We start from the raw sequence: 26,659 nt of genomic DNA on the forward strand, positions 1-26,659 counted from the left end.
CTTATGTTCACTCCTTCCACCTCTGCCTTCCACACCTCTTTTACTAATCTTTCTTCACTCATTCTTTCCATGTGTCCAAACCATCCTAATACTCTTTCATCAACCCTATCTCCCAACTCCCTTTCCACCCCTGTTCTCCTCCTCATCTACTCATTTCTCACTCTATCTAGCCTAGTAATCCCTATCATACTTCTCATGCATTTCATCTCAAACACATTCAAACTCCTTCTCTCTTCCTCTCTTATGTTCCATGTTTCTGCTCCGTACAGTGCTGTCGGCACAATCACTCCTTCATACAATCTCCTCTTAGCATCCATTCCCAAATGTCTATTTCCCATTACACTTTTTAATCCACCAAGGCATTTACTCACTTCTCTCAATCTACACTCTACCTCCACCCCACTCCTCCCTTTCTTGCCACATTCGCAACCAAGTATTTAAAACAATTCACTTCCTCCAGTCTCTCCCCTTAATACTCACCTCCACCCTGCTGCCACTCTCTCCCCTTGCACATCTCATCACCTTACTTTTGCCCACATTTATTTCCAGCTTGCTTCTTTCACACACCTTCCCAGACTCTATCACTAACTTCTTCAATCCCTCCTCTGATCCTGCTTCAAGCGCAGTGTCGTCCGCAAACAACAGCTGGCTCACCTCCCACTTTTCTCCATTTCCTTTAACCATCTCCAATCCCTAACCCACTACCCTTGTATTCACCTCTCGCACCACCCCCATCCATGTATAAATTGAACAGCCAGGGCGACATAACACATCCCTGACGAAGTCCCACCTTTACCTCAAACCACTCACTCTCTCCATTTCTAATCCCAACACAAGCTCTACCAACAGATATTTGTCAATCTTGCCAACATCTTTCATATTTCTAAAGACCTCAGGTCACTTCTTTCTGTAATTCTTTCCAATGTAAACAATCCCAAGCAGTTATATACATATTTGTGGACCCTAGGCCAAACTCATCAGTGGGTCCCAAATTCATAGAAATATTGCATGTTTCAGTATTATATATATATATATATATATATATATATATATATATATACAGTAAAGAATATGATGGGTAAGCTGGAGAAGTAGGGAGGGGGAATAGGGTAATAATGTTTAGAAATGGAAGTTGAAGATAGGAAGATGTAGGTCGGACCCACTTGCATGATTGGATGGTTTTTAGTACGAGTTGTTGATACCTTTCCGTAGGAATTCGGGTTGAGTTTGTATGTTAGGTTTTTCTCCTCTTCTTCTCGTAGTTTTTGGTTTTCTAGTTTGAGGTTGGTTTCCTTGAATTTACGTTATTAATTTAGTGTTAGAATTCCCCTTTATTATATAGGTATTCTCCTTTCCAGTAAGAAATTACACTTGATATCTGCTGTGAAGCTCGGTACAGTTGGTAGTCCTGCAGGCTTCTGCTCCACACATGCACTAGCGACACGCAAATGCCTCACCTCCTTCAGAAAATATTACATTTCTTCACTTTGTCAATAATATAGATTTTCTTTGTTTCGGTCATTAGAAAGAGCAGTTATTCTATAACTATAACAAACATAAAAACGATAAGGCAAGAAACTAAGTAACTGTGTGGAGTTGAAGTCAAGGAAAAGAAATTATCGGTTCATACACATCTTCACTTATGATCGACGTTTACAGCAATTATGATAACATGTGTAGAATAAAACATGTGTTCTATATAAACAACTCATGAACACGATGGTGCATTCATAGTTCACATTGAAAGCCATAAAAATATTATTATTAAAGTTATTTTTATTTATTTATTTGCTTTTATCTTATTATTATTTTATTTATTTATAATAATAATAATAATTATTATTTATTTTTATCTATTAATTTATTTATTTTTGCGTCATGGCGCGAGGGAGGAAGGAAGAGATGGTTGTGGTGGTTTGGTTCGGTATGGACAAGCCAGGGAAAATAAGACTCACAATAACACTAAAACTAAGGTTTAATGGTTAATATGCTCGGAGGGAACGGACGTAGTCTCGTTGGGAGAAGGTCCGGAATGAAGGCCTCATCAAGCGTCGTGGCTGTGGGCGAAGAGCCACAGGAGGGAATGAGACGACTTGCTGGCGGCTTGCTGGAGCGAACTGGTCCCGAGGCAACTTGCTGGAGAGGATTGGTCCAAGGCGGCTTGCTGGAGAGAACTGGTCCCGAGGCGGCTTGCTGGAGAGAACTGGTCCCGAGGCCTCTTGCTGGAGAGAACTGCTGCTTGGAGTTGAGCCCGGGAGAGAAGTCGGGAGATATCTGAATTCTGAATTCCTAGGAAAGACCACCCGCATGCGCGTGATCGGTTTTTGTGGGAGGGGAAGAATGTCTGTAAGAAAATGAAAAGCTAGTAGTAGTGTATATAAGAGGGCTATTGCCACCGGGCGAATTAGCGAGTGATCAGTGGCTCGGGAGAAATGGACTGGGAGCTTGAACGGAGGCCCCGACGCCGGGATTAGGATCACCAAAAGTTTAGAAAATGGTAGGAGGCGTAGTAGTAGAGAAAGGTGGAAAAACGGAAAAATCTTTAGTGGGAGGTAAACTGAAATGAGAAGATGTAGTATAAGAGAAAGTTAGAAAGGAAACGAATTTTAGTCGAAGAAAAAGTAAGTGTAGATGTTTGTGCGTGGGTCGTGGCTATGTTCGTGAGAGGTGTGTGTATGTATCTTACGGGAAGCGAGTAGAGTTCATTTCCCGCGTGTAGAGCCCGTTCCTGATAAGCCACAGGTGGGGCCTGAGTAGCCTGCTTTTCCCCAGGTTGGGTTTGAGGTTCTGTAGAGTTGAGTCAGTGGCGGTGCGAGGGTGGGCAGGCGGGCGGGTGTTGTATTATCTCTCTCCTTCCAATCGCAACTCTGAAAACAGAGAATTACGTGATTGGAAATTGTGTGTAAATGTCAGAAGTGTAAACTCGCTCGCCAGCGTCAGCGGAGAGGCCAGCGTTAGGTTGCGGGCCGGTTGGACAGAGAGGCGTCCCAATTCCTCTCCGTCGACCAGCCTGCGATCAGATGAGGGTTCTGATTAAGAGTTGGGTTGGGGCTCTGCTAAGCCAGCGAGCAAGTGTGGCTTTCACCTCCCCTAGTCACCACAGTCACTTAAATTTGACTTGTAATATCACTCGTCTCGAGGCCCCTTGCCTCTCGTTACGTGAGGTTCACTAATATTCAAGTTCCTCTTAAGTAGTAGGCCCAATGCCTTCTTTTTCCTGTAGTCTCACTATTTTCTAGGCCCCATGCCTATTCCTCTCGTCCTTTGGGTTAATAAAAGGGTGGTGAATTTTCTTTCTTCTTTCACTGTAATTTCACCTTCAGCTTACACTCGGGATCTCTTTTCTCTCGTCTCTACATCGTCTCCTGATCCTCTCTCTCCACACCCTCTCTATATCTTCTCCCTATATCTTCTCTATCTCTTCTCTCTAGAACGTCTGACGAGATCCCGTATCTTACGCTGAGCTACCTTCGTCTGACGTCACTAATTTTTCTAAACCAATCCCCGGTGACTTCTCAAGTAAATGTCACTCCTTATGGGCGTGACTTTGAATTCATGCACCAATAGTTTTTTCCTCCTTCTCCACCTTGCACCAATCCGGAAAGCTATCTCAATGCCACTAGCAAAAATTGTTTACCTCAGCATTAGTCAAACGAAGGTAACCTAGCGCTTACAGAGTTGATTACACATCGAATATAAAAACAGTCACCACCGTCGGTGTGTTTACATAGACAAAACGTCGCCCTCACCTAGACATAACATTGCCCTCGAGCAGGCGTCGAGTCTGAATTATTCTACTGCCCTAGCTCATTTCCATTCGTACACTACCGGCCTCTTACAGGGCTCGGCAGCTACCCTTGGTCGTCCCGACCAATTTCTTATTTCCCTCTTACAGGGCTTGCTAATATATTTCTAGAATAAGCTAATCTACCCTTGCGTAATTGTTAATCTACCCTCCAAAATACATCATTCATGCAATAAATTGGGAATAATACATAAACATAATACCTATAAATGTGAATAACATGCATCTCAATATATATATAAGGTATTGAATTAAGCGGTTACATGGTTGATTTGCTTTGACAGAGCCAATCTCCGGAATACAACAAAGGCAATCAGTGCTGCCACTAACACTGAAAGTAAGGGTATGATAAGGATTGGTAACATATGTAAATCATTTGAGGGAGATCTTGACAATGGTCTTCTCTTAATTTTCAAGGGAGGGGAGTTTTCAGGCAATGTGAAGTTGAAGGTTGAAATGTAGGTGTCCTCGGTTAAATGCATTGTATTAAGGGTATTAGAAATGGTGGAAATAGTGTCTGCATGCAATTCGCAGTTATCTTGAATAGAGACAAGACCTTCAACCAAATCCAATTTAGGACTCAACCCGGGACAATTTATTGATACCTTTGTCTTGTTAGGGAAAAACAGGTAATGAGATCCTTGTATGTTACAATGAGGGATCTGGTCTACCAAAATTCGTTGGTAATGACAATTGTTCATAACAGACATATTCCTAACCAGAGAGTTCATGTGAAGCCTCTCGGAACACAAAAGAGATCATGCTTTCTCTTAGATTGTCTACAGAAAAGATATAATTGATTAGAAAATTCACTATGAGCACTAACTTTCAAATTCTGAATGATTTATCATCTTTTCAACAGCAATTAATTTGCAAAACACGCTAATCTACAGTTTGAGTGTCTCTTCTTGTTCATTCTTCATATTTATTTTCAACACACTTCATTTTCAAAGACAGTCTTATTACTTTAAAATGGTCACAATACTCATGTGTGTACTCAGATGAGAGGTCCTTAAGTCCTTAAGGTTCCAAGTATAACCACAGCAGATCCTGGGTTTTAGGTTTCCATGTATCTGCTTGACACCAAGTTCCAGTTGTTTAGGTCTCCCATCCCAAATACATACAAATGGTCAATACTATCTGTAAAATACATCAAGATTAATATTCAACTCTTGAAAAATATCATTATAATATTCTCCATATTCTCCAGGGTTATCAATATTTATGCACAAAGTATTACTATAATCATCTTCATAGATCTGCAAGCTAATTTTCCTTATGTCATCTAAATGTCCTACCAATTCTTCTCTTGATTCTAAATGTTTAAGTTTAAACTTGTTTCCACCTGCAGAATCAATTACCCTATATGGACCAGTGTACCTTAGTGAAAGTTTATTATTGGGTGAGGTTGCTTTGACCATTACTAATTCCCCAATTTTCAATTCTAGTTTACGAGCTATTTTGTGTTGTTGTTCCCTCATCTCTTGTGAATACACCTGCATCTGTTTCCTAACTCTTTGGTGAATACTTTGAAGAGTATTTATCCTATTGGATATATAATCATCCATATTATATATGGGTTTTTGCTCTGCAGTCAACATTTCATATGGCAGAGTTTTGTCCTCCCCAAAAATTATAAAATGAGGTGTATCCCCAGTTGCTACATTAATTTGATTGTTCAGAGTACACTTAACACAAGGAATCCAAGTATCCCAAGTTACACTATGAGGACTTATTAGTGTTCTAAGACATATAATTATCTTTTTGTTTAACCTTTCTACTACTCCATTACTTTGGGGATGCTTAACGAGTATATTGACTTTCTTGATGTGGAACACATTACATAGATTTTCCAAGATTTTGTTATTAAATTCAGTCCCATTATCTGAAACTAGGATGTTAGGTGTAGTAAAATTACAGATTATCTGATCATCGATTACGGAAGCAATAGTTTCAGCTTTCTTATTGATTATGGGTTGTAATATACAAAATCTTGAAAAATAATCAATAGCAACAAATAGGTATTTAAAGCCGTTCTCTGTTAATGGTAATTCCAAAGTATCCATGTGAACTCTTTCCCAAGGTTTCTGTGGAATGGGATAGGTGAGTATAGGAGCAGGTTTTGGTGTATTTCCCTTCACCCTTACACATTTTACACATTTTTCTATATAATCATATATAGTTTTCTTCATACCTAACCAAAAGTACTTAAGTTGTGCCTGTCTATAAGTTTTATCCTTTCCAGGATGTGAACTACAATCACTATCATGAAGTAACTTCAATATCTCATTTACCAGAGTTTGTGGTATAACCAACTGACTTACTTGACCTCTAGAAATATATTTCCCATTTACAAATGTTTTCCTATACAAAATTCCATTAATCAAATGAAATTCCTCTATCTTATACCCCTTTGGTAGCTTTGGAGGATCTCCTCTTGGGTTCATCAAATGCTTGATTATTGAATCACATGTCTCATCATCTCTCTGTTCTCTTATTAGCATTTCTTCATCTAAAGTTACTAATTCTTCTATACTACAAACAAAATTAATCAACCCAGTCCCAGTCATTGGTTGACTAATGTTTCTAGAAAGTGGATCTGCTACATTCCTTCTACCCGGAATATAATTAAATTGAACATCATAGCACTGAAGTATCGCAAACCATCTAGCAAGTCTGCCTCTAAGATTCTTATGCTTAAATAAGTTCTGAATAGCTGTGTGATCAGTCCAAACTCTGATGGGATACCCTAGTATCATATCCCTAAAACTTTCTAAAGAATAAATTACTGCTAAAGTTTCTCTTTCAGTTATAGAATAGTTTCTCTCCGCACTATTACAAAGTCTGGATGTGTAAGCTATGGGTTTCAAAGTTCCATTTCTCTCTTGCATTAGTATGCCTCCTAACCCTATGTCAGACGCATCAGTACAAAGAATAAATTCTTTTTCATAGTCGGGGAAAATTAAAATAGGTGAACTTGTGAGTTTATCTTTCAACTTGTCAAAAGCTTGCTGTTGCGCAGGTCCCCATATGAACTTTGAGTCCTTTCTCAACAAAGAACTTAGTGGATTAGCAATGTCAGCATAACTTTGAATGAATTTTCTATAATATCCTGTTAATCCCAAAAAGCTCCTAACCTTGTCTACATTGGTCGGAACTGGAAAATTCTTGACAGCGTCCACCTTTGAATTTACTGTACTCAGTCCGTGTCTGTCTATCTTATGTCCTAAGTAAATGACACTGTCTTGCAAGAACTTACATTTTTCAAGTTTTACTTTTAACCCAGCTTCTCCTAGTCTTGAGAATATCAAATCTAATTTCTTAAAGTGCTCCACTGCAGTCTGAGAAACTATTAAAATGTCATCTAGAAATACACTGGCAGTGTTTCCTAACAATCCATCTAGAATAGTATTCATTAATCTCATGTAAGTTAATGGACTATTACATAACCCAAATGGCATTCTCTTGAACTCATAATGTCCTGTTGTAGTAGAAAATGCTGTGAACTCTCTTGAATCTTCATGCAATTCTATTTGCCAAAAAGCTGATTTGATATCTATAGTACTAAAATATCTATTCTCAGTTCCCAAACTTCTCAAAATGTCACCGATAATGGGTAATGGTAACCTGTCACGAATGGTGTGCTTATTCAGTTCCCTGTAATCAATAACTGGTCGCATAGTCCCATCAGACTTTGGTACTAGGATCAACGGAAAATTCCACTCACTTTTACTATGTTCAATAATATCCTGTGATAACATTTCAGTGATGAGTTTATCTACTACAGCTAATTTAGAGTGAGGAACTCTGTAGGCTGGTATGTAGATAGGTTGTGTTCCTGGTTTTAACTTAATGTGATGTTTTAAAACAGTTGTTTTGCCTAAGGCGTCCCCCGGCAAAGCAATTGCTTTTTTATGTTTCATAAGCAAAGCAAATAAAGCTTCATCCAACTCAGGGCAATTAGTTGATTGTAATAATTCTTTATATCTATTTCTTAAGTCTATGCCTTCTTGTACTGAACAAATTGATGAAGTTGGTAATTCTATCTCCTCACTATTCTCATTTAAAATCTTAATAGGTTTAGTACACACCTGAATACATCCTATTTGTGTACCTTTCTTTAAAACTATCTCTTTATTCATAGTATTAATTACTAATACTTCTACTCTGTTCTTATTTGTCTTATAAATCCCTGAGTCCCACTTCAATCCTTTAAGTTTAACTGATTCTGGGACTGTAATTACTTCAGAGTCTACATTGATTCCTTTCAAACACACTTCAACCTTATTAATTGACATGGGATGTAACAATGTCGACCTTGTTAATCCGCAATCTGCAATTCTCAAGGCATCTGTGGTTAATAATTTAGTAATCTCTGGGATTTCCTGAACTTCTGAGTTGGGTTCACAAATTGTTTTACTTTCTGTAGGGTTGGACCGCTCGGCCTCGCTATCTAGGATAGAAATGTTATCTAAGGATTCATTGATTCCTGTCACTGGTCTTAAGTCTGGTTGATTTAAGAATGGGATTAACTGTGACTTCACTAAAATTCCTAAGTCAGCAGGACAAATTACCATGTTTTCTTTTCTCATAGTTGCAAATCCTATCAATAAATCTCCTGGAAAAACAGACTCTTCTACCACTATCACTGGGATGTACAATTGTTCATTTGTATATAAGGCAACTTCTAGCTCAATCTTGCCTAATGTTTTTAACTGATTTCCAGTTACACCTTGCAATGTGTAACGGATTGGTTCCAACATTTTCACTCCTGGGTTCAACTGGTTTAAAACTTTACTAGTAATTACATTAACTACAGACCCTGTATCAATAAAAATTTGAATAGGCTTATTGAACACTTTACCCGCAATGAGAGGTCCTACAGAAGTTTTACCAACAGTAATTATCAGTTTGTCAGTTTCTTTCATCTCCCTTGCATTCCCATATTTAACACAATACCGCCTATCGGTATATATATGGGGAGGTCTGAATTGGTTTATTCTGTGTCTGGGGGTTTTCCTCTTAGCCCTGGGGGTACCCGAAAATTTCGGCACTCATGAGTTCTGTGTCCGATTCTATTATGGTAAATACAGAATGGAGGGTTCCTACATTGATACTCATTGTGACCTTCGTATTTGCAATTTCTGCAAATAATCCCATAAAAACATTCTTGTGCCTTGTGTCCCCATGCATTACAATTAAAACAAAGGATTCTGGTATCCCTATCCCTAGATGGACTTCTAGCATGCCGCCTATGTCCTACTTCTGTTTTCTTAAACTCTCTAGAGTTCCTATATTGGCTATGTTGATTTATAGGCATTACATATGGGTTTATTGTTCTGGTCTCACTGTATCCTTGAAGAAGATAATCTACTTCTCCTAAACAGATATTTGATTTTAAATCTTTGTACAGCCTTTCTGCTGTTAAGTCATCAGAATTCTTTGCCAATAAGCTAAATGTAATCAATTTGATTACCTGTGAGATTTTCATCTTCTCACTAGATCTTTCTATCCAGTCTGAATCTTTCAAGATAGAATTCATGTCTTTTGACCATCTATCTAATCTAGCTAAGTACTCTGTGTCAGTTTCACTTGTCCTAACTTCCTTAATCATTTTTACCAATGATCTAATAGGATCCTGATCACATTTGGACATGAAATGCTTGAGAAACGCTTTCTTATAATCATCATATTGATTAATTGATTCCATTTGCTGGAAGTTAATGACAAACCTCGCCCTTCCATGCTCTGGATCTATATTCTCCTTGAGAATCTCAATCTTACGATTCTCATTTGTTATATTTTTACTAACTATAAGAGTGTCAATGAGGTTTAGGAACTTGTTTACACCATATGTGTTAGACTCTCCTGTGAATTTTGGAATATTTGTATTTGATGTGTGAATTTCGTGTCTCAACACGTTAGAATTCTGAGGGGTACTCATACTTATTATTAATACCTTGCTTTAGCCTGGCTGCTTGCGATGTCGCTTCGTGATGTCAATGTCTGGTTTGACGTCCTTCTACTGTCTTGTCATTCCTCAACGACGTTGTTCCTCCTCCATCACACACTCTGCCTTGAAGACCGCCTTGTAGATGATGATCACCTTGAAGAATCTTGAAGAATGCTTGTTCCCAACGTAGCAGTTACTTGAAGTTGTAGATTTCTCTCGTAGTCGTAATACACTCTTGATTTTGGTTGTCTTGTTCCCGTAGACTTCAGGCGCCACTTCTCTTCGGAGGTGTTTAACACCCAGATCGTTCATCCCACCGCTGCCACCACTTTCACCTCCCCTTGTCACCACTGTCACTTAAATTTGACTTGTAATATCACTCGTCTCGAGGCCCCTTGCCTCTCGTTACGTGAGGTTCACTAATATTCAAGTTCCTCTTAAGTAGTAGGCCCAATGCCTTCTTTTTCCTGTAGTCTCACTATTTTCTAGGCCCCATGCCTATTCCTCTCGTCCTTTGGGTTAATAAAAGGGTGGTGAATTTTCTTTCTTCTTTCACTGTAATTTCACCTTCAGCTTACACTCGGGATCTCTTTTCTCTCGTCTCTACATCGTCTCCTGATCCTCTCTCTCCACACCCTCTCTATATCTTCTCCCTATCTTCTCTATCTCTTCTCTATAGAACGTCTGACGAGATCCCGTATCTTACGCTAAGCTACCTTCGTCTGACGTCACTAATTTTTCTAAACCAATCCCCGGTGACTTCTCAAGTAAATGTCACTCCTTATGGGCGTGACTTTGAATTCATGCACCAATAGTTTTTTCCTCCTTCTCCACCTTGCACCAATCCGGAAAGCTATCACAATGCCACTAGCGAAAATTGTTTACCTCAGCATTAGTCAAACGAAGGTAACCTAGCGCTTACAGAGTTGATTACACATCGAATATAAAAACAGTCACCACCGTCGGTGTGTTTACATAGACAAAACGTCGCCCTCACCTAGACATAACATTGCCCTCGAGCAGGCGTCGAGTCTGAATTATTCTACTGCCCTAGCTCATTTCCATTCGTACACTACCGGCCTCTTACAGTGCGTGTGCCTCTTTTCTTCCAAGCACTACTCTGAAAACAGAGAATTACGTGACTTGGGAAATGTGTGTATTTGTCTTGGTGTAAACCCGCCTGCCGACGTCAACGAAGAGGTCGGCCTGTGCCAGACCGGCAGCAGCAAAGGAGATATATCTCCTCGCCACCACCGGCCGGCGAAGATTCCTGGGCGTTTGTTGAGAGAGCTGGAGGGGAGAGACGTCCGACTTCTAGGAGCGCTGGGATCTGAATTCTGAATCCCGAATTCCTAGGAAAGACCACCCGCTTGCGCGAGATCGGTTTTTGTGGGAGGGGAAGAATGTCTGTAAGAAAATGAAAAGATAGTAGTGTATAAAAGAGGGCTATTGCCACCGGGCGAATTAGCGAGCGATTAGGGGCTGCTGGTGGTCGTGGCTCGGGAGAAATGGACTGGGAACTTGGACGGCAGCGCCGACGCCGGGATTAGGATTAGGATTACCAACAAAAGTTTAGAAAATGGTAGGAGGCGTAGTAGTAGAGAAAGGTGGAAAAACGGAAAAATCTTTAGTGGGAGGTAAACTGAAATGAGAAGATGTAGTATAAGAGAAAGTTAGAAAGGAAGCGAATTTTAGTCGAAGAAAAAGTAAATGTAGATGTTTGTGCGTGTGTCGTGGCTATGTTCGTGAGAGGTGTGTGTATGTATCTTACGGGAAGTGAGTAGAGTTCACTTCCCGTGTGCAGAGCGCGTTCCTGATAAGCCACAGGTGGGGCCTGAGTAGCCTGCTTTTCTCCAGGTTGGGTTTGAGATCCTGTAGAGTTGATTCAGTGGCGGTGCGAGGGGGGGCAGGCAGGCGGGCGGAGTAAACTCGCCTGCCGACGTCAACGAAGAGGTCGGCCTGTGCCAGACCGGCAGCAGCAAAGGAGATATATCTCCTCGCCACCACCGGCGAGCGTGTAGAGCGCGTTCCTGATAAGCCACAGGTGGGGCCTGAGTAGCCTGCTTTTCCCCAGGTTGGGTTTGAGATCCTGTAGAGTTGATTCAGTGGCGGTGCGGAGGGCGGGGGCAGGCGGGCGGGTGTTGGGAATTGTTTGATAGGAAGATTCAATCATTTTCCTTTTATAACCACATTTTGATTTGAAAATAATTTTGGCATAAATATATATATATATATCCACACGGCCTTTTCATAATACTAAATTTAGACGTCAATGCTTAAAATTTAGAAAACTACTATAGTTGCCCCCTCCCTTGTGTAACATAGAAAACTTGACGCCTTGGGACAAACTGAAGTACAGAATATATGTAAATAAATTTGTGAAAAGTGTGATAGGAAACAAATAATGATAAAAAGCGAATGGGTAATTGGCAAATTAACTGAAACATATCATAGCAGAAATGGAAAACCACAATATTAAAAAATGCATGGAATCTGGACAAGGATCTTCAAGTTCTCTAATGGAATCCCGCCGCTTCTCGCTCATTGTTTACATACAAGAAGATCAAAACCGGGTTGAAGTTGACCGGACGCCTTGGAATCTGTCCGATTGTAGACAAGCAACTACGACGAACCAAGAGTGGTCTATTAGCTAAATAGACAAACGTCTCTCATGTTTGTTCACGTAAGTGAAGCTATAGCCTAGTAATATGTTAAGTGAAAGAAAATCAAAACAATGAAATAGCGAACATTTCAATCTATGTGACGTCTAACGCTACACAAAAATTTCAGAAGCAGATTCCAGTGACTGGAAGGATTTGAGATTCGAGTGTCTGGAATGACGACGGAGGTGGAAAATAAACATTGCTAGACTGAAGACACTGGCCTTGAAATGCAAATTTATGTATGCATATAAAGATGTAAAGAGAGCGAAAGAGAGTGGGTAGTAAGGTAGTTGGAAAGTAGTGAGGGCTTATTGAGGTCAAGTGACCGGTGAAACGTTAACATTGTCCGAGACAATGGAAAGAATAGAAAGGGAAAGAGAGCAAAGGAGAAGGATGAAGGAAAAGTTTGAACAGGAGATGGAGCATATGAGAAAGTTTTTACGAGAGAGGGGAGCAAAGTATGAGGATTTGGTAAAGGTGTGGGAGATAGTCCAGCGAAAACTTAATGAGGTCATAGAAGAACAAGAGGAACCTGCCAGATAACCAAGAGATCAACTGAGAAACTGAATCCATGCATTGAACTTAGTAACAATATTCCTTCATTCAGTGACTTAATGGCCAGTCCATGGCTGTTATAACTAAGGTACTTGTAATGAGGCCATGGAAAGAGAGTTGAAATGCATGGCAGCAGAGATAGAAAGAAGTGCTTGAGATATGAGCCAGGAGCCTGCCCCTTCCAAATTTACAGGCTATGTGATTCTATGGGTGATACAACTTAATGGGAACATCAACTTGCCTAACAACACTCTTCTAGAATGTGTGTGGAGGTTGTTAAAGTATATTGAAATGCATGAAGGATAGCTGGTAAAATGTATATGATAATGTGGTGGGGTAATACATGAACATTTGGTAGACTGGATCTATGATAATTATTTGTTTAAATCTTACATTCTTACGTAGTTGGAGTTTCTCGGCCGTATTCCGCCGCTTACACGGCGCTCATTACAGCCGCCCTCATACAAACTAACACTTGTATTCTTGCTTCATAGTCATATCATCCAGATCATAACACTCAGTAAACAAGTATGTCTTCAGTCTTTTCTTGAATATTTCAACATTTTTGGCCATCTTGAGGTTCAAAGGTAATTTATTATAGAGTCTTGGTTAGTCTCAGAATCAATGTGTTGCCCCAGGTGTTTCATGTAGAAACAAACTACTCCAGAAGCAGCCATCACACAGATGACGCTCAACAACTCACTCTGCCCCTCATAAGTCATACCTAGACAACAGCACAATTTTTCTTCCTTGAGTGACTTAGGGGCCACTGTAGTAGCTGTTGTTGATTATCTAGGAGCCATGGGTCTTCTGCAAGTGAGATTTTGAGCAGTGGATTGATTGATCTTTTGTAGGAGCCCCATGGCCCACAGGTAACTGGCAACAGCCACTGGATAGGCCCACAAATCATTCAAGGGAAGGTATAGTATTGTGGAACCAATGAGGATTACCTACATTTGGTGGTCCTGCAAAATGGACAGCAAAGCTGCTTATCATCAAACATCATCAACCCCGTCACTTGAGGGGCCAACACTCAACTTCTAGACTGGGCCCAAGATCTCTATGTACTTCAATAGTATTTCTTACACTTTTTCACAAATGAAGAGCTGATACCCAGCAATTGCTTTCATCTCACAACAACGTTTAGCCAGTGACATGAAAACAATACCACATTAATACAACACTGACAACCGTCCAAAGTTTCTTCCCAGGGAAATTTGTTGGAGGTTCATAGGACCATTACCAGACACTGTAGGGCTCAGGGTATTCTGCTCAGTGAAACCCAAGGCAATGGTTGATTGATTGAATAGTGTTGTCTGGGTATGACGTGGGAGGAGTAGTGGAAGATGATGTTTGGTGTCTTCTGTGTGAATGTTGCACCTGGGACACTTTGTTTCTTGGGTCATGTGAAGAAATGTCACCCCAGAATGCCCACATGAAGAATTGTCACCCCATGAGATCCTACCTGAAGAATTTTCACCCCAGTTTGCCAAATATCAACATTGGAATAAAGATTAGATTGAATGAGTTTTTTTTTTTTGTTTTTTTTTTCTCTTTGCCAGGCTTATTCTGTGTTAGCTAGACAGTGACCTGAATATGGTTGTGCTAGTGTGGTTCTTGTTTCTCCTGGGAAGGTTTTTTTCTGTGAGGCTAATGTCTGTCGGGGTTTGATGGAGTATGGTGGTTGATCATTTAGTGCTTGTTTTGTGACCTGACAGTGTATGTATGTATTGTGTGGTGCAGGTGGTAGATGTTTGAGTAGTAGTTTTTTCTGTTGGTTGTGCATGTGTGAGGTAATGAGATAGTCTTAAGAACTAGTGTAAAAGTATATCCTTTATAGGGTAGCTGAAGGTGAACTTGACTAAGATCAGGCTTACAATAGTAACCTGACTTTTTCTAGAAAATTCTGGCAGTACTTAACAGATGCTCTAGTATTAAATGTTCCCATGGACAATGGAATGCATTTAGAATTGTTCTGGATCTGGATCCAACCGTACCTGACCAAATTTGACTTGCAATGGAGAATTCCTCCCCTAATATTTGACAACCAAAAGACTTGAATACTCAGGTATAGATCCAAAAATCATAATATCTAGTTCATACAGGTATGGCTGTAACCAGTGCATTTTTTTTATGACTTGTTTAGATCAAGTACAGATTAAAAATGGAGGTTAAGTAGGTTGTATGAGATGTTAATTGAAGGTCCACCAGTTGTTTATGTTTGCAGGAATATGAAATGAAGTTGGTGGAATATACGAAGTCCATGACTGAATGGACTGGTTCTATATAGTACTAGGGAAAGTTTACCACATACTTGGTAATCATTTATTTATTTTCTTATTTATGTTGCTACCTCCCATGTAAGGGGGAAAAAGCCCTTGGAATATGTATGACTGCAGGAATATGAAATGCAGTTGGTGGAATATAGGAAGTCCATGACTGGATATTGAGTTGACTGGTTCTATATAGGACTAGGGAAAGTTTACCTCATACTTGGTAATCATTTATTTATTTATTTATTTTCTTATTTATGTTGCTACCTCCCATGTATAGGGGAAAAAGCCCTTGGAATATGTATGTTTGTCTTTTATTTTGATCAATAACTGCTTTCTATATTTGTAAGTTTGACATTACCACCATTCATTTTGTTACATTCTTAGTTTAGTTATTTGTTGAGTGCTGTTAACCTCCTTAATACCAGAGGCAAATAGGGATAAATTAAGATTGGAATACTGTTGTTAACATGGCAGTATGACTGTCACCAATTTCCTGAGGCCTAAACTAGGCCAGGTTGAGTTAGTTAAGGATAAGATAGGTATTACCAAATTTTCATTCTGATTTGCAATATTGGTGGCATTATTGATCAAATATGTATTGTTAACATGGTGATATTTTATTTTATTAATGCTAATGCTCACATCTTAATATACTCAGGTGGCTCCATGATAATCCAGAAGGGATGGACGAAGTCCTACCCGTCCTATCAAGGTGCTATGTATACATGAGGAAGGGTAAAATTTGGTGCTCATTTTTGGGTCAGTACTGTTGGAGCTACTTTGTGGATGATGACTGCTGCTCCAACTAGTTTTAAGTTCTTCAAATGATCTATAAGAGTGATCAAAAGGTTGTTGTATTTTTATACTCTCATAGTGTACATCATCCAGTACCCAATAGGAATTTGAGCTCCGTAGAGGTATTGTAACCATTGTGTTGTATAAGACTGAATTTAGATGACAATGCTCCAAATACTGAAAACCTCATCACCATCCTCCCTGAAATGTTAAAAACATACTGCTGAGGAATATATGTAAATTATATGAACGAACTAAGAATCTTGACAAAAAGCTATAGATTACTCAATAGACCGTTTTCAAATGAAATAAGATGTGCCAAAACAGAAATGGAAGTTCTTGGATTTTTTTGAATTACAAGGATGGTGACCTTGACAAGTCCTAAGCCCTGTTGTTCATGAGAGACAAAATGATGAGAGTGGAGAGTTGCTTGCCAAATAAAATTTACAGCTGTTGACCAACAGGCAGACTGAAGGCATTTGGTTGTACCAGCATACACACAACCTGTGGTTACGTGGAGTTGAAGTGTAATGCTGTCATTAGTGAAGAAGGATTGATAGAATCTAGTTGGCAGTGGAATAGCTAAGTATGACTTGCTAAGTTCCACACCTAACTTGACACCATCCCCACCCTATATCTAATAACAAGGGTTGATGAATACTTTTGCCATAAGAATGTTTCATGCAGGAGTCAAAAAAAAAAAAAATCAGACATGTTATCAAGTTTACTACTTTTATATACCAGTATTATGGTTTTGTACTTACATTAATGAAATACATGATTCTGTAAATCCAGAAAGTGTTTTCATTTTTATGTATACCCATATCCTATATTGGAGTAGTGTGGTAAGATTTTTCTTTAAGGTATGTTGAATTATATGCTACAGCAAATTGGGCTCTGAAGAGTTTTCTATGATTTTCAAATGTTAAGATTTCCAGCAGGGAAAAGTACAAAAAAAAAATACCAGTAGAAGCCACCTAATAGGTGGATCAAGTAACAAGATGTTTCATTGGTGACAGCATTCTCAATTGTAAAAGATCCAAAGAATGTAAGAATATAAAGACAAAATGTAAACACCAGGAGAGGGTACACATAAATGCTGGGAGAGGTCACATAGAAGGTGACTGTTACTGTGGCCTAGAACTATGAGAGGGTACTAGAGAATACTAGGAGAGGTTATGTGTGAATACTGGGAGAGGTTACAACTGAAAACTGGGGAAAGGGTACATTTGACAGTGGGAGAGGACACATGAATAGTGACCATTACTGAGGCCTGAGTTTCACCGCAACCAAAGTGTGTGTTCTTAACGGGGCTGGTTTGTGTTATTGCTGGGGCATCTGGTTTGCCAGTTTCCGAAGGGTTTGAGGATGGTAGGGACTTCCATGATGTTGTTCAGTGTGGACTGGCTGTACTTGATGTGGAGGGTGAGGCTTAGGGCCTCGCACTGTTGACACCTTTCCAGAAGTCTGATGTACCACTTCAATAGACAGCTGCCCAGGATGTAACACTTCACCCCATACCATACAACACATAATGGAAGACTGCATTATACACAATCATGCACGCAAACAACACAACATACGCTCCATAAAGGATTTGTGGGAAAACCCAGTTTCGACTATGGCATTCCTTGGGGAGACGGGACTGCTCGGACAGACAGTCTTGGGAACAACAACAACAACAACAGTTGAAGGCCTAAACAACACCTCCAGGAGATCCACAGTACCTCCAATCACCAGATCCATTTTAGAGAACAATACCAATTAAAACCTCCCTATCCTCTACATTTTGAATACTTCACCCATCTCCACCTTATCTTCTAATAACAGCTGATTATCAAAATTATATAATAATACAGAGAAATAAAAAAAACTATAAAAAACGAAAACGACAATACGAAATGAATATCGCTGAAAAACCCAGAGAATCCAAAAGAATTCTATAGTTACGTTAGAGGATTTTTTTTTATTAAGAATCATATTGGCCCACAATTATCTGCTGACGGTCCATTTGAACATTCAAATGAAGGAATGTGTGACATTTTAAAAAATTATTTTAGCTCAGTATTTGTAAACGAAACGCCTCAAAGTGAACTCCAAACTGAAACCTGTGAAAAGTCTAGGGTGAACTTATTACTATACGGTAAACATAACAAAAGACAAATTAAAAGGTGTATAGAAAAACTCAAAGTTAATGAAACACCAGGGGCTGACGGTTGGCGTCCAAGAATCTTGAAATGAAAATTATTGTTGTTCCATTAGAAATTATTTTCAAGAAATTATATCCGATGTCCAAAGAGAATGGAAGCTAGCTAACGTTACTCCCATATTTAAAAAAGATGACAAAAAGAAACCAAATAACTGCAGGCCTATAAGCTTGACTTCAATCGTGAGGAAAGGGATTGAAACTGTCATCAGATGCAATTGGACATCATTTAGAAAAGTAATTGTTTGATAAATGATAGCCAGCATGGATTCAGGCGGAAAACGTTCTTGCGTGACTTACTCGAATTATATATTACATAATTATAATTTTTATTTGTTTGTTTATTATTAATTATATATATATATATATATTGCATCCGACCTAATTATGGACCAAAGGTCTCCTGTCGGCATGCTCCTTTATAATCTGTTGTTTTCACCTAACTCTACCATCACTTCTTTCCTTAAAATATTTCATCTTTTCGAGTTTCTCAGTCAAACAGATACCCCATCTCACTTTTTTGTGATCACCTTGCGTTTTGCTTCCATCCTCTTTACTATTTCTAATATACTTTACTCCACCTCTCTGTTCATATATAACTAATGAAAAATGTAGTAATACATTAAATCACAACTAATACCACAGTCGGAGTAGAAGAAAAGACTGGAGAGGGATTGTCTATATATTTCGACTGCTAACGGCATTACCTCTCCTGTGGTTCTGCTGAAGAGGGCTGCAGTTAGCAGTCGAAATACATAGACAAAAACGATATCGGATCACACAGAACTAGTAATTTATTTGTACAGGACCCTAAGCAGGATTTATTCGGGGGCCCACTGATTGCTATCACCACCACCACCGATGTTTTACTATTTTGTGCTTGATCATTTCATACACAATAAATGCATTTTAACACACCCACCCAATATAATTTGCAGCTTTCAGTTACCTTACATAATACTGGTGTAATATTGGATGGTTTTGTACCAATGTTGTTATTATACATCCAGCTAATTCGGTGGTCGATTGAAGCTGAATAAGCCACTCGCATGTATTTCATGAGTATGTGAAGTGGGTACTGAAAGGGTAAATGTACGGTTATTTGTCGCGTGCCCACCAGACACCAATCGAAAGGCATTCATAAGCAGTCATTTTTCATTTCGTGAAAGAAATGCAATCTATATTAAAAGTATATCATACTAATGAATTTCAATAAGGAGAGGAGGGAAGGTTCCGTTCGCAGTACACACACACATAAAATATTCTTATATACCGTCGCAAGGGGCAAAAGTAGCCACATGGGGTAAAACTGGCAGGGGAATATTACCACTAACTACTATGTTTTGTATAATTCCTCCCTTTATTTTGTTAGCAAACCTAATTAGGCATGTAACAAAGACTGTGGCCAGTTTTACCCCATGTGGCTACTTTTGACCCTTCTTACGGTACATGTGTATATGTAATATATGATTCTCAAGGTATAACTTGTCTATATGATATAGAATATGACAGCGTGTAACATGTAACACATATATAATGTATAAAAATATTTGTGTTTATTTGTGCGTAGTTTCTATTAGTGACTGAACTGTTGAATCACTTATATTGTTTTAGACTAAACTGTTAATGTTGCCGTACGATATTTTTCCCGTGAATAGGCCACACCTTCGTCTAGTTGGGCTGCAATAATGCTCTTCTTAAAAATCTATTTACGATCAGAAGTCATACTTTTTTTTATTCACGCTCTTCATTTTCTTATCAAGACATACAAATTTATGAGAAAATATATTTTTGGTAACGTGTTATAAAAATTGAAATTCTTTTAGAGGTTACTGTCAATATATTTTCTATTATACAACATTACTAAAACATTATTGGAACTCTGTGAACTACTACGGGATTCATCCCAACGCAGTTACCGAATGAACCGAAGGTGCAAGTCAGTGTCAAACCAGATGAGAGAGGGAGAGTGTGTGCGGGTGGCTGTTCTCAGTTCTTCAAAGAAACGTTACGAATACTTTATTTATTTGAAAGAGCAGCTATTACACAGACCTGACCATGCCATTTGTGAGCGTACAGGACGTCGAAGGCCCTGTATGGGTACTGTTGAGCTTGTTAATATTTTACGGAACAAATCAGTTATTGAGCCTCTTTATTCCAAAGAGCGCGCGAAATACTAGAAAACAGGCCTGGAAATGGACAAATACCGCAAATTCTTTGATACATTCTGCCATCACAGGAATTTGGTCCATTCTTTGGTAAGTGTTACTACCATGGCAAATGTATGTGAACGCCCAATCGCTGCAATATTGAAAAAGTGGTCTAGGGCGTCGGCGTAAATGAGATTTTTCATCTAATTTAATGTTCCATACGTGTTATGTATTATCACATTGAAGGTTAATTATTCCAGAGAAGCACGCGTTAGGATAAATGTGAAGTCACTAACCTCCTAGAGGTGTACTAAGAGAAATGGAACCAGCAGATGTGTTGTGTAAAGGATGGGGACGGCGCGGCATAGCTATACTATAGCGTATGGGCGTTAGGCCTGTGTTCAACGTGGTTGAGTGAAAATAGGCGGCGTCTCGCATTTCCGTACTAACGGTTCAAATAGTACGCAACGTGATTAAAATAATTTAAATTCTACAAGTTAGAGAAATGTGTTACAGGGAAGTCCATGGCTTTGCAAAGTAATTTAAATTACACGAATATCGTCAATTATAAATTATATAAAATCAGACCATTAGTAAATATATTTATTCACCTGAAGGTCGCAGGATAAAAAGGTTTTGATCCTGCCTTGCGAAATTGCCCAAGGCAAGAAAGAATCTATTGTTACCATGTTGAAAGCACGAGAGTACGTTCAATGACCAACAAAAATTAGTTATTGAATTTTCTCAATGTGTATTGAATTGATTTATAAGGAGATGTTCACTTATTTAAAGCAGTTATTTAATGAGTTTTATCGTGGATGTTTATGTAGAACAGGCTCTGGAGTCTTATTCAACGAGTAAAATACCACCTTACGCAATAGAGCATCGGTATTGACCAGGTGATCGGCGATCATCGCATTCCTGTTTCATGTAAACATTACACGATTATGATAACCAACCTTTATACTGTACTGGGGTCCATCTTCCAGCATAATTGAATTTTTTTCTCCAGATTTAGAAAAAAAATTGTAATCGTGTAATAAAACAAGTACGTTCATCGTATCAGCCTCTCCATGAGCTAGATAAAACTGGCCTGCCACTCGTAGGTTACAAGTCGTACTATATTAAGTTTATTTCGGTTAATATAATACAATTTTCTTGAGCTGAGAGACATACACATCGGGGGGGAATCCCACCCGGACCCTGTTGATGCCGGCATCAGTCGCTGAATAGAATTTCAAGAGGAGAGTTGTTGCGAGGAAGTCTGGGCTCATCTGCCCACGGGAACGGAAATTTTCATTGAGTCGAGTTGCCACAGGACGATCCGTTGACACAGACTTCATTGGTACGAGGGAGAGCCGCCATTACATCGTGATTGCTCTCTCTCTCTCTCTCTCTCTCTCTCTCTCTCTCAGTATTACCCAGGTCTTGACCAGTTTTCAAGAATATTAATGGTGCAGATTTTTATCTTCTGCATACAACACAATAGAAATAAGCGTACATACTTTTTTGTGTTATCCTCGGAATTTGTAATTGTTATTTCGAAGTATGTGTTTTCTTCATTATCTGCACTTCATGTATGTTGATTCAATGCCAAATAAAATTATCTTGATGCACGAATGCATTAACCCATGCGTCCAGTATGTTGTTGATTTTAGTGAGACAAATCACCTCTCAAATGAATAATTAATTACTTGACATCTGTTTTCTCTGTCCCTATTAACATTAAATTTCTCCGTTATGATAAGTATATAAGCGCTGGTATTGACCGTCAAAATTGGTTACTTGATGTTTGGAGACTAAACTTAACTTAGAAAAGAATGATTTTTCTTAACTTTTATTGTCGCGTTTCTCCCATAGTCCATATATCTCCCACTTCAAAGACACGATGTCGTCTTCATGAATAGGAATGCTGGATATTGATGACGAAGTCCAATATTATGGATTTTTTTTTGCTGAGGCATACGTACGGGTGTATCGGTATATGTGTGTTGGGTTTATATATGTATACACGAACGTATGTGCACGTGTGTGCACGCACATTATGTATAATAATTTCCCCTCCTTAACGGAAGGTTGTTTTCCGTTGGGGCGAAATACCGGGTATCATGGAGGGAGGGGAGGTGAGGGGGAGGAGTGAGCGTGAGTCGTGTGGACGTAACCTGTGAGTATCGTCATCCGCCTGTGGTGGCTTACGAAAGTAATGACTCAGCCTTTTAGCTTAGGACATACAACAAATAGATAAAAGTACGAATAAAAATGAATAGAATGATATTTCCTTAACCGGGGAGACTTTTTCCCTGTATTTTATATATATTTTTACATCAAACTCCGTTGCAATTACCATTGCTCACGACGAAAAGTTGCCAAATCTGAGAATTCCCAATATAAACCAGCATGACTCTAGTCGTTCCCAATATTGGAGATTTCTGAATTGTAGTGATTTCCAATTGAGAGAACTGTCAACTTGTACCCTTGCTACTAAATATTTTAAACACGTATACTTGGCAATATAATGCAATATTAAAAAATAAGATAAAATCTTTACAGTGGCGTTTCGTCAATGTATACGATTACACCAAACCAGGCTGCGATACTTAACACCCGCCTGCATGCTACCGTGTCGCTGAGAATGGGTTACATGAAGGTGGTGGAGGAAGGGGGGAAAGTATAATGTCAGAAATTAATGTATTCAGGTGTTTATCTTCAATGTGACGAGATGCATTTGAACTAGACAGAATCAGCTGACGTTCATTAGAGTAGAATGTCTAGGCACAGTGTAAATACTGCATGGGCCTGAATTATTATTATTATTATATTGGTATTTTTAATACGATAGCTCTCTCCCCCTTCCCCTCCCTCTCTCTCTCTCTTTGCCTGTCTCCACCTGTCTTTCTATCCTTTGTATAATTAACAAACTTATATTCAGGCAATTAATTTCAAACCCATGAAATTAGCCGTATTATCTTGAGTGTTTGGGCCAATGCTGGACGACTAGAATAAAGTTTAACTTGTTTAATACGGAGAGGGATTGTCATGACACATAGGTAAGATGAAAAAAATCCCACTCTCGGAGAAAGTAAACGGATGAAGAATAGAATAATCGTATATTTCGACCTCTCATCCGCAGAAGAGGACCACAGAGAGTGGTTGAAATATACGGATTCTATTCTTCATCCGTTTACTTTCTCCGACAGCGGGATTTTTTCATCGTTTAATATACATCAACACTCTTCTATTTGGAAGGTGAAGTTGGGATTCATAGTGACGATGCAGCAAAGCGGTAAATAGAAAACGGAAGAGGTTGTCTTATAGATGAACAGAATTGCCAGGCGGGGCTGAGATTGAATATGAAAGACTAAATATTGGAAAATGTAAAAAAAAAAAAAAAAAATCCTCTGAGCTGGGGGAAATGCCTTTGACTAAACAGAATACTTGGGCAATGATAAGTTAACAGACCTAATGATCTTTTTTGTGTTGTTTTAAGGGATATTACAAAGTGCAAAGGAGAAGCATGCCGACAGGAGACCTTTTGGTCCATAACTAGGTAGGATGCGGAAAAATATAATAATGATAAACAAACAAAAGAAAAATAAATAAAAATATATAAATAATAATATTTTTCCTCCGACTGTTGGGGCAGACATTCTATGTATTTCTATTGAGAAAACAAAATAGTTTGTCATAGTGATTTTATGGCGGGAAAAAGTTCTGGAGATGGGCAGTACCGCCGATTAATCGGAGGTTGGAGAAAAAATAGCCTCATGTGATAACCTCAAACCAAAGCCAGGGAATTCTATTCAGCTCACTGGGACCCCCATCCCCCCGGGGGAGGTGGAGGGAGGGAGGGGGAGAAGGCTGGAGAGGAGAAAGTGCGATGGAAGACGACCTAACCTATCAGGGTCAAAATCACACACACACACACACACACACACACGACTCGATAGCGCAGTTGGTAACGTTCCCGGCCGCCACTACGGTGGTCCGGGTTCGAATCCCACCCAAGGCTGAAATAGTTTCAGTATCGCTGCGCTGCGAGTCGTTACTCCAACTCGTGGGCGGGGAAATAAATGTCGATCACGAGTCCGACACGTGATCCAAGACAATGGTGAATCACACATATTTCACGCATATGACAACCAGGCGATTTAATTCATCTTGTTCGAGTTCGATCCTTGAGATCAAATGTGATATTTGTCGCTGAGAGATGGAAGTAGTTTTCTTTAAAGAATACGTCTTGCTCAGAGGAGGAGAAAGTTTAGAAACAAAAAATTAAGAAACATGGAACGTTACGAGATTTTTGTCCAAGACTGTCCGTCAGTGCAATAAAGGAAGTGGCGCACCGACCTCAAAATAAAATTTCTTCTTTGCGTTTGTGATTTTACGCGTGTATATATATATTCATACTTTCACCATACTTCACTGGGAGATTTAAAGAATAAAAATGCGAAAATGTTTGCAGGTCAGAGGTCAGCACGATTTACGTTCACATTTATCATGAAGCGCGCGCACACACACACACCTGTACATACAATACTTATATATATATATATATATATATATATATATATATATATATATATATATTCACTATAATAAAGTAGTAGCTTCTGTCAGTTTGTTCACGAATTCCTCCTAGCGTTTTAGAGATAGACCCCATAACCATATATATTCTGATACCCTATTACTCCAGGTACTTGGATAACTATATTTCAATTCCAAAATAAATATATATAATTTGGCTAGGGTTAAAGGTTATGGTGGGGTAACGCGGCACTACTGTAGTGTCCCCATACCACGATTGACATTTCGTAACAAAAATTACTATGATTAAACGAACCATTGTATGTGTTCATAAATATTGTTTATATCTGTGAAATTGATATTGCCACAAACTATGTTAGCCTTTGTAAGGAGAAAGCATGTAAATGTAAAATTATTGTATATTTTTATATAATTTTACCAAATGTTTAGATAGTGGTTATTTTTATTTCACTTTTTCGCAGGCGATTATGTACTCGAGTTACACATATAGATATCAAACGAAGAAACGTAGAGACTGAACTTCACACCAGGCTTAATGAGCCCCTAATGGCTCGATCGCCTTAAAAAAAAAAAAAAAAATAAAGTTCAAAGATAATAAAAGCGGGTTCATTTGTTTTCTTTCGGCCGAATATATTTTATTTCCAAAGGGCGCCTCCCTCTTCATTTTTTCTTACGTTCTTAACATTTTATTTGTGTTACCTTTTTCACTGAGTTATATTGATACGTGTAACTCAAGCTCCTTAGGATTCCCCCCACAGTTGGCTAAAATTACCCCTAAAGTTTAGACAATCACCATAGACTCGGTAATTTATTTATTAATCTATTTATTTATCAACCGCCCTGGCTGTCCGAAAATTTTATTTTGGCAGACGCCAGTCGATTTAATTCAGTTTATTTTGCAACGTCGTTAGGTCCGATGCTCACGTGATCACTATAAAATCCCGAACCCTTGCTTACATCTCGTCTGATGCAGAAGCTGCGTTAACAGAATAATTGTTTTAGGATTCTCCTGCCAATAAAATGGGTCGTTTATAGGCTGCAAAAACAAGACGGGAGAGTCTGTATATACACAAGACTTCTAATCAACAGGTGGCGCGAGAGAAGACAGGTGAAGCGTTCGTTACCAGATTTGTTTACAGTGACGTCATGTCGACTGTAAGTTCTCGTGTTGTTGATCCGTTTCCCCCTCCCGAAAATGCGTAGCATCAATTTGTTTTATGAAATTTAAAATTGTACACATGGTTGCTTGTGTGTGTATCTTGTTTTTATGTGTTTTTGTGAGTGTGCTTATTGCTTTTACTGTTTTACTTGATTAATTAATTTACTTTTTTGTAAATGATAGATATGCGCTGAATGGCCTACCGGCTTCGGTGTTTGGCCCTCAAGCCAAAAATTTCATAAATCAGTCAATCAATCGAAAATGCGTAGGTTATCCTCACTGTGTGTGTTGGTGTGGAGGGAAGTAAAGTCGAGTATCGAACGTGTGCTTACACGTAGATATGTGATATTTGCATTTTCATACACAATCTCAAATATACGCGCACGTGTGTGTGTATGTTTCATCGTCGATAACCATCACTTTGGTCCTTTGTGATTATCGCGCCGAAGAGGTGAAATCGTAAAGGTTGTAATATATATATATATATATATATATATCTATATATATATATGTGTATATGTATATATATATATATTTATATATAAATATATG

The 26,659-nt window shown here is 38.8% G+C and overlaps 1 protein-coding gene across 1 annotated transcript in view; it reads left to right on the forward strand.

The window, feature by feature from the left end:
• The first annotated feature begins 20,201 nt into the window (after nt 1–20,201).
• LOC143022203 (TLC domain-containing protein 2-like) overlaps nt 20,202–26,659 on the forward strand; it is a 54,932-nt gene continuing 48,474 nt past the window's right edge. The window contains exon 1 of the mRNA XM_076180303.1: nt 20,202–20,511. Within this exon, the coding sequence (XP_076036418.1) occupies nt 20,312–20,511 (200 nt within the window). The 5' untranslated portion in view covers nt 20,202–20,311. The remainder of the gene's footprint in view (nt 20,512–26,659) is intronic.

Source organism: Oratosquilla oratoria, chromosome 44 (genome assembly GCF_046742065.1).
Source record: "Oratosquilla oratoria isolate Oo_2021 chromosome 44, ASM4674206v1, whole genome shotgun sequence".
Taxonomy (NCBI): domain Eukaryota; kingdom Metazoa; phylum Arthropoda; class Malacostraca; order Stomatopoda; family Squillidae; genus Oratosquilla; species Oratosquilla oratoria.